Source organism: Trachypithecus francoisi, unplaced genomic scaffold, assembly GCF_009764315.1.
Source record: "Trachypithecus francoisi isolate TF-2019V2 unplaced genomic scaffold, Tfra_2.0 Lachesis_group4, whole genome shotgun sequence".
NCBI lineage: Eukaryota > Metazoa > Chordata > Mammalia > Primates > Cercopithecidae > Trachypithecus > Trachypithecus francoisi.
In genome coordinates, this window is record NW_022681469.1 from 57204803 (window position 1) to 57217366 (window position 12564).

At 40.5% G+C, this 12564-nt stretch overlaps 1 protein-coding gene across 4 annotated transcripts in view; it reads right to left on the reverse strand.

Annotated features, from left to right (window-relative positions):
* Nucleotides 1-12564, reverse strand: part of GSAP (gamma-secretase activating protein) — a 102278-nt gene that overhangs the window by 76234 nt on the left and 13480 nt on the right. For all 4 annotated transcript variants that reach the window (XM_033192967.1, XM_033192964.1, XM_033192966.1 and 1 more), the window contains 2 exons: nucleotides 6985-7054; nucleotides 6623-6676 (listed from right to left, as the gene is read on the reverse strand). In XM_033192967.1, coding sequence (XP_033048858.1) covers nucleotides 6623-6676; nucleotides 6985-7054 — 124 coding nt within the window. The remainder of the gene's footprint in view (nucleotides 1-6622; nucleotides 6677-6984; nucleotides 7055-12564) is intronic.

Consider the following 12564-nt stretch of genomic DNA (forward strand, 5'->3'; position numbering starts at 1 on the left):
TAGCTAGGATTATAGGCATCCGCCACCACACTTGGCTAATTTTTTTGTATTTTTAGTAGAGATGTGCTTTCACCATGTTGGCCAGGCTGGTCTCGAACTCCTGACCTCATGATCTGTCTGCCTCAGCCTCCCAAAGTGCTGAGATTACAGGTGTAAGCCACCGCACCAGGCCAAAAGTTTATGTATTTTAACTGGACGGGGGGAGGGGGGACCTTTTGGGGGAGAAAGAGGAAATTTTCTCATTAGAAAAATAATCACAGCCGGGCATAGTGGCTCACACCTGTAATCCCAGCACTTTGGGAGGCTGAGGCAGGCGGATCATGAGGTTAGAATACTGAGACCATCCTGGCTAACACAGTGAAACGCCATCTCTACTAAACATACCAAAAAAAAAAATTAGCTGGGCATGGTGGCACACGCCTGTAGTCCCAGCTACTCGGGAGGCTAAGGCAGGAGAATCTCTTGAAACCAGGAGGCAGAAGTTGCAGTAAGCCAAGGTTGCACCACTTCACTCCAGCCTGGTGACAGAGTGAGACTCCATCTAAACAAACAAAAAAATTAGCTGGGCATGGGGGCACGCATTTGTAACTATTCAGGAGGCTGAGGCAGGAGAATCACTTGAACCCAGGAAGCGGAGGTTGCAGTGAGCTGAGATCGCGCCACTGCACTCCAGCCTGGGCGACAGACGAGGCTCTGTCTCAAATAAAAGAAAAGAAAAAGAAGAAAAAGAATCACCATATATTTGGTCTTTTTTTATTTTTTTCTAAGCAGGAATTTGTATCCAAATGAGATAGCCAGCTATCAGCTAGATTTTCTTATCTTTAAAATGGGAAGATCTTTCAAGGCAAAAAAAAATCTTTCTACACTAATTTTTCCCTTCTGGAGTACAACCTAGACATTTGACTAATATTACTAGCATAATAAGAGTAAACCTTTGCAAACAGGTTTGCAACATACTTTGTGCTCTCAATAACATACCATGTGCTTTCACAGTGAGAAAAGAAGCATTGTGAATTAAGATTCTAGAGACATCAGTTCTCGTTTCAGTTTTACATTATCCTGGTATTTACTTCACAGCAAATCACCAAGCTTTCCTAGGCCTCAATGCCTCATTATTAAACATAATAAAACATGTGGGGCAAGGTGCTCATACCTGCAATTCCAACATTTTTGGAGGCCAAGGCAGGAGGATCACTTGAGGCCAGGAGTTTGAGACCCACCTGGGCAACATAGTGAAACCCCATCTCTACAAAAAAATGAAAAAAATATTAAGAACAAGCTGGGCATGGCGGTGTGTGCCTGTAGTCCCAGCTACTCAGAAGGTTGAGGTAGAAAGATCACTCGGGCCAGAGAGTTCAAGGCTGTAGTGAGCCATAAGAGTGTCAGTGCACCCCAGCCTGGGCAACAGAGCAAGACCCTGTCTCAAAAATAATAATCAGAATAAAATGAAAGACCAAAGAACCAGATTACTTCTACAACCCCTTTCAGCCATAAAATCCCATTATTCTATGAGGTGCTAAATTAAGAATTTTGATGGCCGGGAGAGGTGGCTCACACCTGTAATCCCAGCACTTTGGGAGGCTGAGGCAGGTGGATCACCTGAGGTCAGGAGTTCGAGACTAGCCTGGCCAACACAAGGAAACCCTGTCTCTACTAAAAATACAAAAATTAGCCGGGCATGGTGGTGGATGCCTGTGGTGCCGGCTACTCAGGAGGCTGAGGCAGGAGAATTGCTTGAACCTGGGAGGCGGAGGTTGCAGCGAGCCTAGATCACACCATTGCACTCCAGCCTGGGCAACAGAGCAAGACTCCATATCAGAAAAAAAAATTTTTTTGAGAATCAATATATCAGTGGAGACTGGACACAGTGGCTCACGCCTGTAATCCTAACATGTTGGGTGGCTGAGGTGGGCGGATTGCCTGAGCTCAGGAGTTCAAGACCAGTCTGTCCATCCCCTCTCTGCTGAAAACACAAAAAATTAGCCAGGCATGGTGGTGCACACTTGTAATCCCAGCTATTCAGGAGACTGAGGCGGGAGTGTCATTTGAACACAGGAGGCGGAGGTTGCAGTGAGCCGAGATCATGCCACTGAACTCCAGCCTGGGTGACAGAGCAAGGCACTGTCTCAAAAAAAAAAAAAAAAAAAAAAAAGATTATCAGTGGAGACTGGGAGACCATCACTGAAGGGGAAGACAGGACCAGGCAATATCTGGAAACCACAAGGAGAGACAGCAGGATCAGGCAGAGGGATAGACATGACATGAGGAGAACGGAGGTATGATCCAGGCACACGCTGTGAAATGGTGACAAAGATGGGAGAGTTCAGTATGGCCTGGTTCTGAAGGAGCTCTGGTTATTCAAGCTCTTGAACCAAATCACAGCTTCACAGAGTATCTGTGACACTTCACTGTCTATGATGGTGAGAGGGAGCTCTGGAAAATCTCAGTGGCAATGGGGCCCCTGACCCATGTGGTCACCCCAATTGCTGCCCAGTGAGGATCTGCTGTGACTTGTGGCAAATGCAACTCCACAGGGGAGGATGAAGGGGACAGCCAGAACCTGGTTTGCTATGGAAGGCCATTTTCTCAGTAAAATATTAACTCTGCCATCTCTACAGCCAAGAAAAGGAGCACTATTGATTAAAAAAAAGAAAAAAAATTGCACCGTAAAGTATGTGGATCAAAGAAACCTGTTTACATAAAAGATGGTGCAATTTGTCTCATCTACTGTGGAAAAATCTCATTTTAAGCAACAGTGTTAAACCCCACCTGAGACAAACCACATCTTATAATCAAATGGTTTGTAAGGCCATTTGATGGACAGACAAAATAACCTTTCCAAATATTCATTCAAATAAAACATTCTAATAAATCCTATAGTGCTTTCTGATTACATCATCTGAAATCTTTACTGAACAAAATGAAATCGTCCCATGATGAGCAATATCTTTCATATACTGATGACTCCTAAATGTGTCTCTCCAGCCCCGACCTCTTACCTGGCCTTCTGACTCATCTCCAAACTCCACCTCACATCTCCACTGGGATGTCTATTAGGCATGTCAAACTGAGCAAGTCCAAATGAAACTCTTCTTTCCTGCCCCTCCCATGTATACATACACACCCACACGCCCTTCTACCTGTTCTAGCCAAAAAACCTTACAGTGAGTCATCCTTGACTTGTCTCTTTTTCTCATATTCCCATCAAATCTCATATTCCCATCAAATCCGGCAGCATGCATATGTGTGTGTATATATATAAATATATATAAATATATTTATTTTATATATATATAAATTTTTTTTTTTTTTTTTTTCAGATGGAGTCTCACTCCATCACCCAGGCTGGAGTACAGTGGTGTGATCTCTGCTCACTGCAACCTTTATTTCCTGGGATCAAGCAATTATCCTGCCTCAGCTTCCCAAGTAGCTGGGATTACAGGTATGTGCCATCATACCCGGCTAATTTTTGTATTTTTAGTAGAGATAGGGTTTCACCATGTTGGCCAGGCTAGTCTGAAACTCCTGACCTCAGGTGATCCACCTGCCTCAGCCTCCCAAAGTGCTAGGATTACAGGCGTGAGCCACTGTGCCTGGCCAAGCAGCCAATTTTGAAAAGTTGAGAATACATCCAAACACAGTCACTTAGCCCTTGCTCCGTTTCACCAGTCCAAGCCATTAGATTATAATAGTTCTCCCCTTGCCCTGCTGCAGTCCATCTTCCACACAGCAGCTAAAGCAATCCTTTTATGAAGCAAGTTAGATCACGCCCCTGCTCAATATGCATATCGCTTCCCATTTTACTATGAATGAGGGCCACAATCTTTACAATGGCCTCCTTTGGTCTATGTGATCTGTCTGCACCTCACCTCCTTTTTCCTTTGCCCTCAGTTCCTATCACTCTGCCCTTTGTTCACTCCACTTGTCTCACTGACCTCTTCACTATCCTTGAACAGTGAGTCTACCAAGTATAGTCTGTGATGACTGTTTGATCTTCCAGAAATGTGCTTTCCCCATAGCCTCGTGCTTGTTCTCTCCCCACCTTCAGGTCTCTGTTTAAACACTCCCTTAATGGCCTTTCCTAGTATCCTTCCCCAAATAAATTAATTGCACTCAAATCTCTGCTTCAGACACAGTGTATGGGGAAATTCACACTCAGATAAGAACTTATCTCAGGGAGCAATATAACTCTAGGATCACTCTAGCCAGGGTTGGCATAAGGGACTGGGAAGAATGAAACAGGGAAGAAAAGTATACCAGTAAATGGGGCATTATCAAATTAGTGACCACCCTGGATTTTAAGCTGCTTGGAGTGCACCTCACAATTACCCACTTTGGAGACGGAAAGGAAGATTATTTATCTTTCAGCTCCTTGCCACCATTGGTCATGGATTATTCTCCTGGGCATCATGCCCAACCATACTACCAAGCTGTACGTGTGTAGGCAGTAAATAGATTTTCCCAAGCACCCTGGGCAGAAAGCAAGACACAGGTAGGGCAGCTGAGGTGAGGCACTGTCAGACTACACCTAGGCAGAGCTGGCCAACATGGTAAAGTTTTGAGGTATCCAATACAATAACTAATAATGTTCATTGCACTGTTTTTAAAGATGCAAGCAGATAATCTTACTATAAGTGCATCAAACTTACAAGACTGAGCAAGCATCCCTGAATAGACTTTAATGTTATAATCAAGTAAAGTTTAAAATTGGTCTGAAAGTAAATTTTATATTCTACATAATCATAAATTACCATTGTTCTGTGTGACAGGCATATATGGTGAACAATAGATAGATGTGAAAAATGTAGTTACTACTCAGTTTCCCAACATAATAAAGAATTTTTAAGGCCAAAAAAATAAGGCTCAAGAAGAACTGGGAGGCATAGGAGCCAACCCAAGGTTCTATACAGATGCCCACCCTCACCACCTCCAGGAACACAGCAGCTAGGCCTTTCCTCTTCTTGGAGAAAGGGGTCTATTAGCCCAAAGGTCAGGGCCATATCCTGGGGTTTTGCCCATACCCTTGTTTTAAGTGTCAGCACACCAATGTCCCAGATCATATTTTACTTAAGCCATTCCACTTCTATCTCCTCTGAAGCAAGCCCTGCGCTTAATTCTAAAAGGAGCAGAGAGTGCCGACAGTACTGGGAAAAGGAGAACATGGCACTGAAGAAGGAAGGGGTTGTTGTTCTCAGTATATCAAGGCAGGAGGAGGGTAAGGATGAGCAATACAAATTATGAGATTTCAGGTGAGCCTCCCGCGCACCAAATCTCCCATAAACAATTTTACTGAGGCCCCCAAGGAAGTCCTATCCAGACTCGGCTCTGGGGAAATGTGTGTCATGAGAAGCCCAGGAGTGCCTCACAAGCCTCATGTGGAAAGTAAGTACAAAGGGTTTTTCCATCACATGCAGCGGCAGGAAAATCCATCTGAGTGGTAACTATGCTAACAAAAGAAGTAATTTAAGAAGGAATTTAAGCGTCAAATAAACAGAACAGATGGAAAGCACCTGGGAGCAGAATAGTAAGAGATTGATAGGAGACCCACTAGGCCAGAAGTTGACCAATGGTAGTCACAGGCTGGCTCCAGCCCACAGGTGGTTACTATTGTCCCAAGTAGGATTTTTAAATATATTCAAGCCAACATTTACAAATTCGATCTTTACAAAAAGCTCCAGACTTCCGTTGACAAACTGAAAAGCCTGTTCCACTGGACTTGCTAGTGACAACAAAAAGCTAGAGCTGAGTAGTGGCTCCCCCTCTTGAAAGTTCCCCACAGGGCATCCCCACCCCCACTACTAGTCCCTATAGCTCTTGAACTTTTTTCTTTTTTCCATTAAAGAAAAAAAAATATTTCTTGGTTTGTATATTAAAAATGGGAAAAAAAACAACAACAACAAAGACATTCTGCTGGTCACTTGATTTTTTTTCTTACATTCAAACTACTTCACATATTTACATGGTCTCTCTGGCCAATGTATGCATTTGCAATTGAAACCCTAGACTAGACTGAAAGCCCCATGAGGGCAGATGCTATACCTCTCTTACACACCATTGTATCCCCAGCACCATGCATAGTGCCTGACCCACAGCAGGCACTCAATAGTGTTGAGTTATAGACAGAGGGATGACTTCCAGTAAGCACTTTTTAAAAGGTGGTGGGGAGGGGCCAGGGAGCATCACACAGCTACAAAACTATAAAGTGGGCCTTGGCAAATGAGCAGAATTGATCTTCAGTATTGGTGTACTACTTAAAATGTGTTAGGTACTAATCAATACTTAACCAGATATAAGAAAAGATGCATTCTTGACTTTCCCAATCTTTTACATCAATATCTGACCATAGGTTTCTACTTCAGCATTTATTTAGCCTGCAGGTAATAATTACCATCTTAATACTTCTGTTAAATCACTGTTAGATCATTGTCTGTACTTTTCTGTTTGCTTGAAAAAAAATATATTTTTAGAAGTCTTGTTCATGCTTGACATGACCTTTGTCTTTTATTCTGAGATACAATATGGCTATTTCTAAAGATGCTTGAAATCTTATTTAGTAGTATAATAAATCATCTACCAATAACCTTCATCTACCCATAGGTACTAAAAAGTGTAATTTCATTACCTGGTTGAAGTTCGTTCCTTTTTCCTTCTTTAGTAGACTGAACTAAACTTGCAGCTAATGGAAAAAGAAAAAAAAATTCCATTAGCAATTGATCCATATGATGGCTTGTTAAAGCTTACCATTTTATACTTCAAATAGATGAGGGCTCAAAGAGATATGTCAACAGAAGATAAGGGCAGAACACAAAACATTCTTTTTTGTAGGTATACCCTCCATATTCTTTATTTCAAACTTAACTTCTCAAGAACATTTCTTTCTCAGAAAATCATTGTTATAGAATAATACTGAAAAAATCTAATACTTTGAAACTCTTAAAAGATGTAGTTCAGTTCTTGACATGTAGCAGTAAGAGCTCAACTTACCAAGCAAAGTTCTTTCACTGTTGACAGAGCAACTGAAAACTTGCAAGTCTTTCTCAAAGGTATACAGAAGCTATTAAAACAAAAGTATTTTTTAGTTTGAAGTTTCATACATTAAACAACAATTATACGAACATAAATTCCCATTAAGCTCTGTGCTAAGTATTACTGGGGCAAAATATTTCAGTAAAGAATGAAACTAATTTAGCTATGCTGACACATTCCAGACTACTCTTTACCAAAAAAAAAGTTTGCTATTGTAAGCCATGTTTGGCACTGATATTTAGCCATGAGACAACCAAGTATAGTGGTTAAGAGCATAGATGTTGGAGCCCAACTAGACCCAGGTTCAAATCCTGACTCTGTCACTTGCTAGCTGTGTGACCTTGGATAAATTATTCAGCTTCTCTATCCCGCCATCAGTAAAACACATCTACTCTAGGATTGTTAGGAGGATCAAGTGAGATAATCTCTATGAAGCACTTAGTGTAATAAGCACTCAAATGTTAGCTATTGTAATTACTGAGGTAATTAATTACAAAATAATCATTAGTTTTCTTAGCCACTGTCACAAGTGCATCTCCCATAGGCCTTTCATATTTAGAGGACTGGGAAGGTAGTCTTTTTTTTTCCTTGTTGTTGTTTAAAATGTTCAAAATGTTGCAAGATTCCATTTTCTTGAATATTAAAGAAAATGAAAATGCCCATGTAGGAGGATGTGATGCGGAGATTGAGGAACTAGAGAACACCAGTTCTATTAGGCAGGCTGTCTGAAAGAACACCCAGAGGATAAGGGAAAGAGACAGTCTTAGATCTCAGAAGACAACAGCCTAAGAGAAACAGTAAATAGTATAAGTATTAAGAAGGTTACTAGTATCTGCACCCTAAAAAAGTATTGAGAACACACAAGACCCCTATAGCTAGAAGTCGATGGGAAAAGCTGGCAATGCTAGGGGACAACTGATTACGGAAAGTGAACTTTCAGTTAATCAGGTACTGAATTCAAGTGAGAATTTTTGGTTTCCGTTGACTCTTGCTCTAACTGAGGAATTCTAAATTATTACTAAGAAGAATCTAATTCTAAATTATTACTAAGAAGAATGGGTACATACACATAATTTTTAATGTGTTATCTTTTGATTACAAAGATAACATAAGTATAGTCTCAATGTTTAAAAGATGCAAACACTATCAAATAAAAAGTCAAAGCCAGCCTGGACAACATGACAAAATCCTATCTCTACAAAAGTTTTTTAAAAAATATGTCAGGCATGGTGGTATACCTGTAGTCCTAGCTACTTGGGAGGCTGAGATAGGAGGATTACTTGAGCCCAGGAGGTCAAGACTGCTATGAGCCATGATTGCGCCACTGCACTCCAGCCCAAGTGACAGAGGGAGGCCCTGTCTCAAACAAAAATAAAAGGTCAAAAGAAATAGCAGTCCTTCATACTCAGCCAATCTCAACTCTCTTCCAAAAGGAAGCACATTTATAAATTGTCTATATTTATGCACTTATATTACACAGTTACATTGTGAGTTTTTAAAAAACATAAATGGAATCTATTAAATGTATTATTCTGACAACTTGCTTTTTTCATGTAACAACATGTTTTGGAGAGCCTTCTGTATCAGTACAGAAGTCTTAATCCTTTAATAGCTGTATCAATTTCCAAAACTTACTGATGGGCATTTAGTATGCCTCCTACATTTAGGTAATATAATAATCCAATGAACCTTTTACATAAACCTGTGTGAATCTGTACAGATATTTCTGTAGTATCAAAACCTCAAAGTGGAATTTCTAGGTCAATAGGTGTGCAAGTATCAGAAGTCTTTAACTCCAAGCATCAAAAAAATCTTCCCCAATCTAGCTTAGACAAAAAGACAATTAGTGGCTCATGAAATTGAACAGAATGGGGTGTTACTTCAGTATTGGCTTGATCTAGAGCTGGAAATATCCATTCTCCTAGCTTTCTGGGTTCAATACATTTGTCAGCCTCCACACAATAGAGCCCCAAGTTCTATTCCCCAAAGCCACAGCAATTCCAACCCAGTGAATTCACTTATCAGCAAACCCAATGGAAAAGAGAAGAGTCCATGTCCCAAATTCCCAGCAAAGTATTCTCTTTTATCCAACCAGTTTAGGTCATGTTCACTCTTGTATGCACTACCAGGGAAGTCCTACATGACAGAAGGTGGGAGAAAGAGGTGGAAGAGGGTGAGGAAGGAAAGCTATTGGGACTGTGCTTATGCTTATCCCATTACTTATGCTAATGGAAAGCATAAGTAGTATACTGCTTCTCATTTGCCGATTCCAGGGTAAGACCATTAACTCAAAACTTGAGGTGGGGCAGGGCAAAGTGGAGTCAACCCACTTGTCCCTATTGCTCCCACCAAGTACAGTTTTAAAACCCTGGACATATATTTTTTTAAGTTTCAAAGACGACTCTGAAATGCAGAGAGAAGGCAGCAGACTCTTTAGGGACCCCAGATCCTGATGAATGACATAGTGGCGAGTTCCCTGGGTTTTTCTTTTGTGTCATACAGCCTAGACTCGGAGCTAAAGAGGTGAAAACTCGGAGCTATTTCCCAACAGAAATACTGATGGGAGCAGACAAAAACAAATACACACCCATGCTCTCTAGCCAAAGGAACTGGAAAGGGGAAACACAGCAAGAGAGAAACTTTTTTACTATAACCACCCTAATTCCAGCTAAACACCACGAAAGAAAATGCAACCCCACTCCCATCTCTACCAGCAAAGTCTGTATGGGGAGCTTAGACTCCCGCCTTTGCCCAGCTATAACAAGGCACCCTTCCCCCTTCTGCAAGATGAGTATCAAAGAAGACCAAAAAGGAAATCAGGACTTTCATCCATTCCCGGTGGTAAATAAGCCTTCCCCCACCAAAAGTGCCAGCAAAGCCATGTGGATCCTGGACTCCCACCCAGACTCCAGTAGTAAAGAAGTCCCTTTCTACCTCCTCACTGGGATGGTCTCTGAGGTGGCTGAATGGGAAGCCAGAACTTTCACTACCACCCAGTGATAATGAGGCCTTCACCTACCTTTCCCCGATCCTGCTCCTCTGCAGCGGTATCAGTGGAGGCTAAGTGGGGAGACTGAAATCCCACTTCTGTCTGGCCATAACAAGACACTTCTCTCCACTAAGGTGTCCAAGTAGGCCAAGTGGGGAACCTGGACCTTCACCCGGCACAACCTAGCAGTAGTAGGTTGTACCACCAACCCCACTAATTCCCCAACAGGTAAATTATCAGAGGAGGCATGCTAAAGAGAAGACTTAAATAAGATCCAGAGTTTCATAATGTAGTCCTCGAAATGTCTAGCATACAATAGAAAATCTCATGTCATACCAAGAACCAGGAAAATCTCAAACTGAATGAGAAAACAATAGGCACAAGCACTGAGATAACAAAGATATTGGAATTTTCTGACAAAGATTTTAAAATGGTCATAAAAATGCTTCAATAAGTAATAACAAGTATGCTCGGAACAAATGAAAAAAAGTCTCAGCAAGAAATAGAATATGTAAAGAAAAATACAAATGGAAATTTCACAGCTGAAAAATATAATTACCAATTTTTTTTTTTTTTTTTTTTTTTTTTAACAAAACCTCCATGGGTAGGCTCAACAACATACTGGAGAGGACAGAAGAATCAGTGAACTTGAAAACAACAGAAGTTACCTAATTTAAATGATAGACAGAAAACCGAAAAATAAAAGAAACGGAACCTCAGAGATCCATGAGACTATAACAAAAGATCTACCATTCTTGTAATCAGAGTTCACAAAAAGCAAAGAGAAACAGATTGGAACGTTAAGAAAAAATATTTGAAGAAATATTGGCTAATGACTAAAAATGTCCCAAATTTGGCAAGAGACTACAGATTCAATAAGTGGAGTGAACCCCAAACAGGGAAAATCCAAACAAATCCATACCAAGACACAGCATAATCAAACTTCAGAAAACTAAGGAAAAAGAAAAAATTTTTTTCAAAAACGGCAAAGAAAAAAAGTGACATCTAATGGGGGGAAAAAATTCAAAAGACAGCAGATTTCTCATGAGAAACCAGAGAACCCAGAAGGAAATGGCACGTTTTTCAAGAGAGGAACGAAAAGAACTATGAATCCGGAATTCTATACTTGGCAAAATTATCCTTCAGGAATGAAAGGAAAAAAAAGACATTCTCAGATGAAGAAAACTATGAGAACTTGTCATCAGCATACTTACCCTAAAAAAAAATGGCTAAAAAAAGTTCTTGAAAGAGAAAGGAAATGATAAAAGGAATATTAGAACTTCAGAAAGAACCATGGAAACAGCAAATATACAGGTAAACACAATAGACCTTCCTTCTACTCTTGTGTTTTCTAAATTATGTTTGACAATCGGGGCAAAAAGTATAACATTGCCTGATGTGGATCTTAAAGAATGTGTAGGAAATATCAAAGACAAAAACACGGAAAGGCAAAGAGACTTAAAAGGAGATAAGAGTTCTACACTTCATTTGAACTGGTAAAATTTTAACACCAATAGATCTTGTGGTGACGGAATAACTCTTTCGTGATTGCAGTGGTAATTACAGGAATCTATACAAGTGATGAAATGGCATAGAACTATATGCACACATTCTGCTGACATTAATTTATTGGTTTTAATATATTATCCTATAGTTACACAAGATGTAACAATTGAGAGAAACTGAGTGAAGAGTACACAGGACATTGCTGTACTTGTTTTTCAAATTTAAAAACTAAAAACTTTTAGAGAAGGATAGGTAAGCATTAAGACTGAGAAATCATTATCCCATTCTGAAGCTTAATTACCAAGAGAAAGATTTTTTTTTTTCCTCTTGATGGCACCATCTTTCTCACGGTGGCACCTTTGCAAGGAAAAATATAGCGCTTGAAAAGAATTTTAGGCTGGGCGTGGTGGCTCACACCGTAATCTCAGCACTTTGGAGGCTGAGGCAGGCAGATCACGAGGTCAAGAGATCGAGACCATCCTGGCCAACATGGTGAAACCCCATCTCTACTAAAACAACAACAACAACAACAATAAAAATTAGCTGGGCGTGGTGGCACACACCTGTAGTTCCAGCTACTTGGGAGGCTGAAGCAGGAAAATTGCTTGAACCCAGGAGGTGGAGGTTGCAGTGAGCTAAGATGGCATCACTGCACTCCAGCCTGGCAACAGAGACTCCATCTCAAAAAAAAAAAAAAAAAAAAAAGAATTTTAAAGCCCATGTAGATTTGGTATACAAATCCATTCCTTCAATAAAACCATCGAAAGGTCAGTCAAAAACACATATGGGCTGTAAGGGTTGTGCTTATGTGGAGAAGAGACGGGAGAAGGGGAGGGTTTGTTTAGCAACTATGGTTCAGAAGCAAAATTTGCCTGTTTACAAAGCTAGTTTAAATTTCCTATTAATTTATCCTTTGGCCAATTTATTTTCTGGACTAATTTTCACATTTTGGAATTCAAAGCAGCTTTGTCACCGGAAAATTTTTGAAAACGAGCCACTCTGCAGGGAACCTATTACTATCAATCCATTGAAAAATATTCACT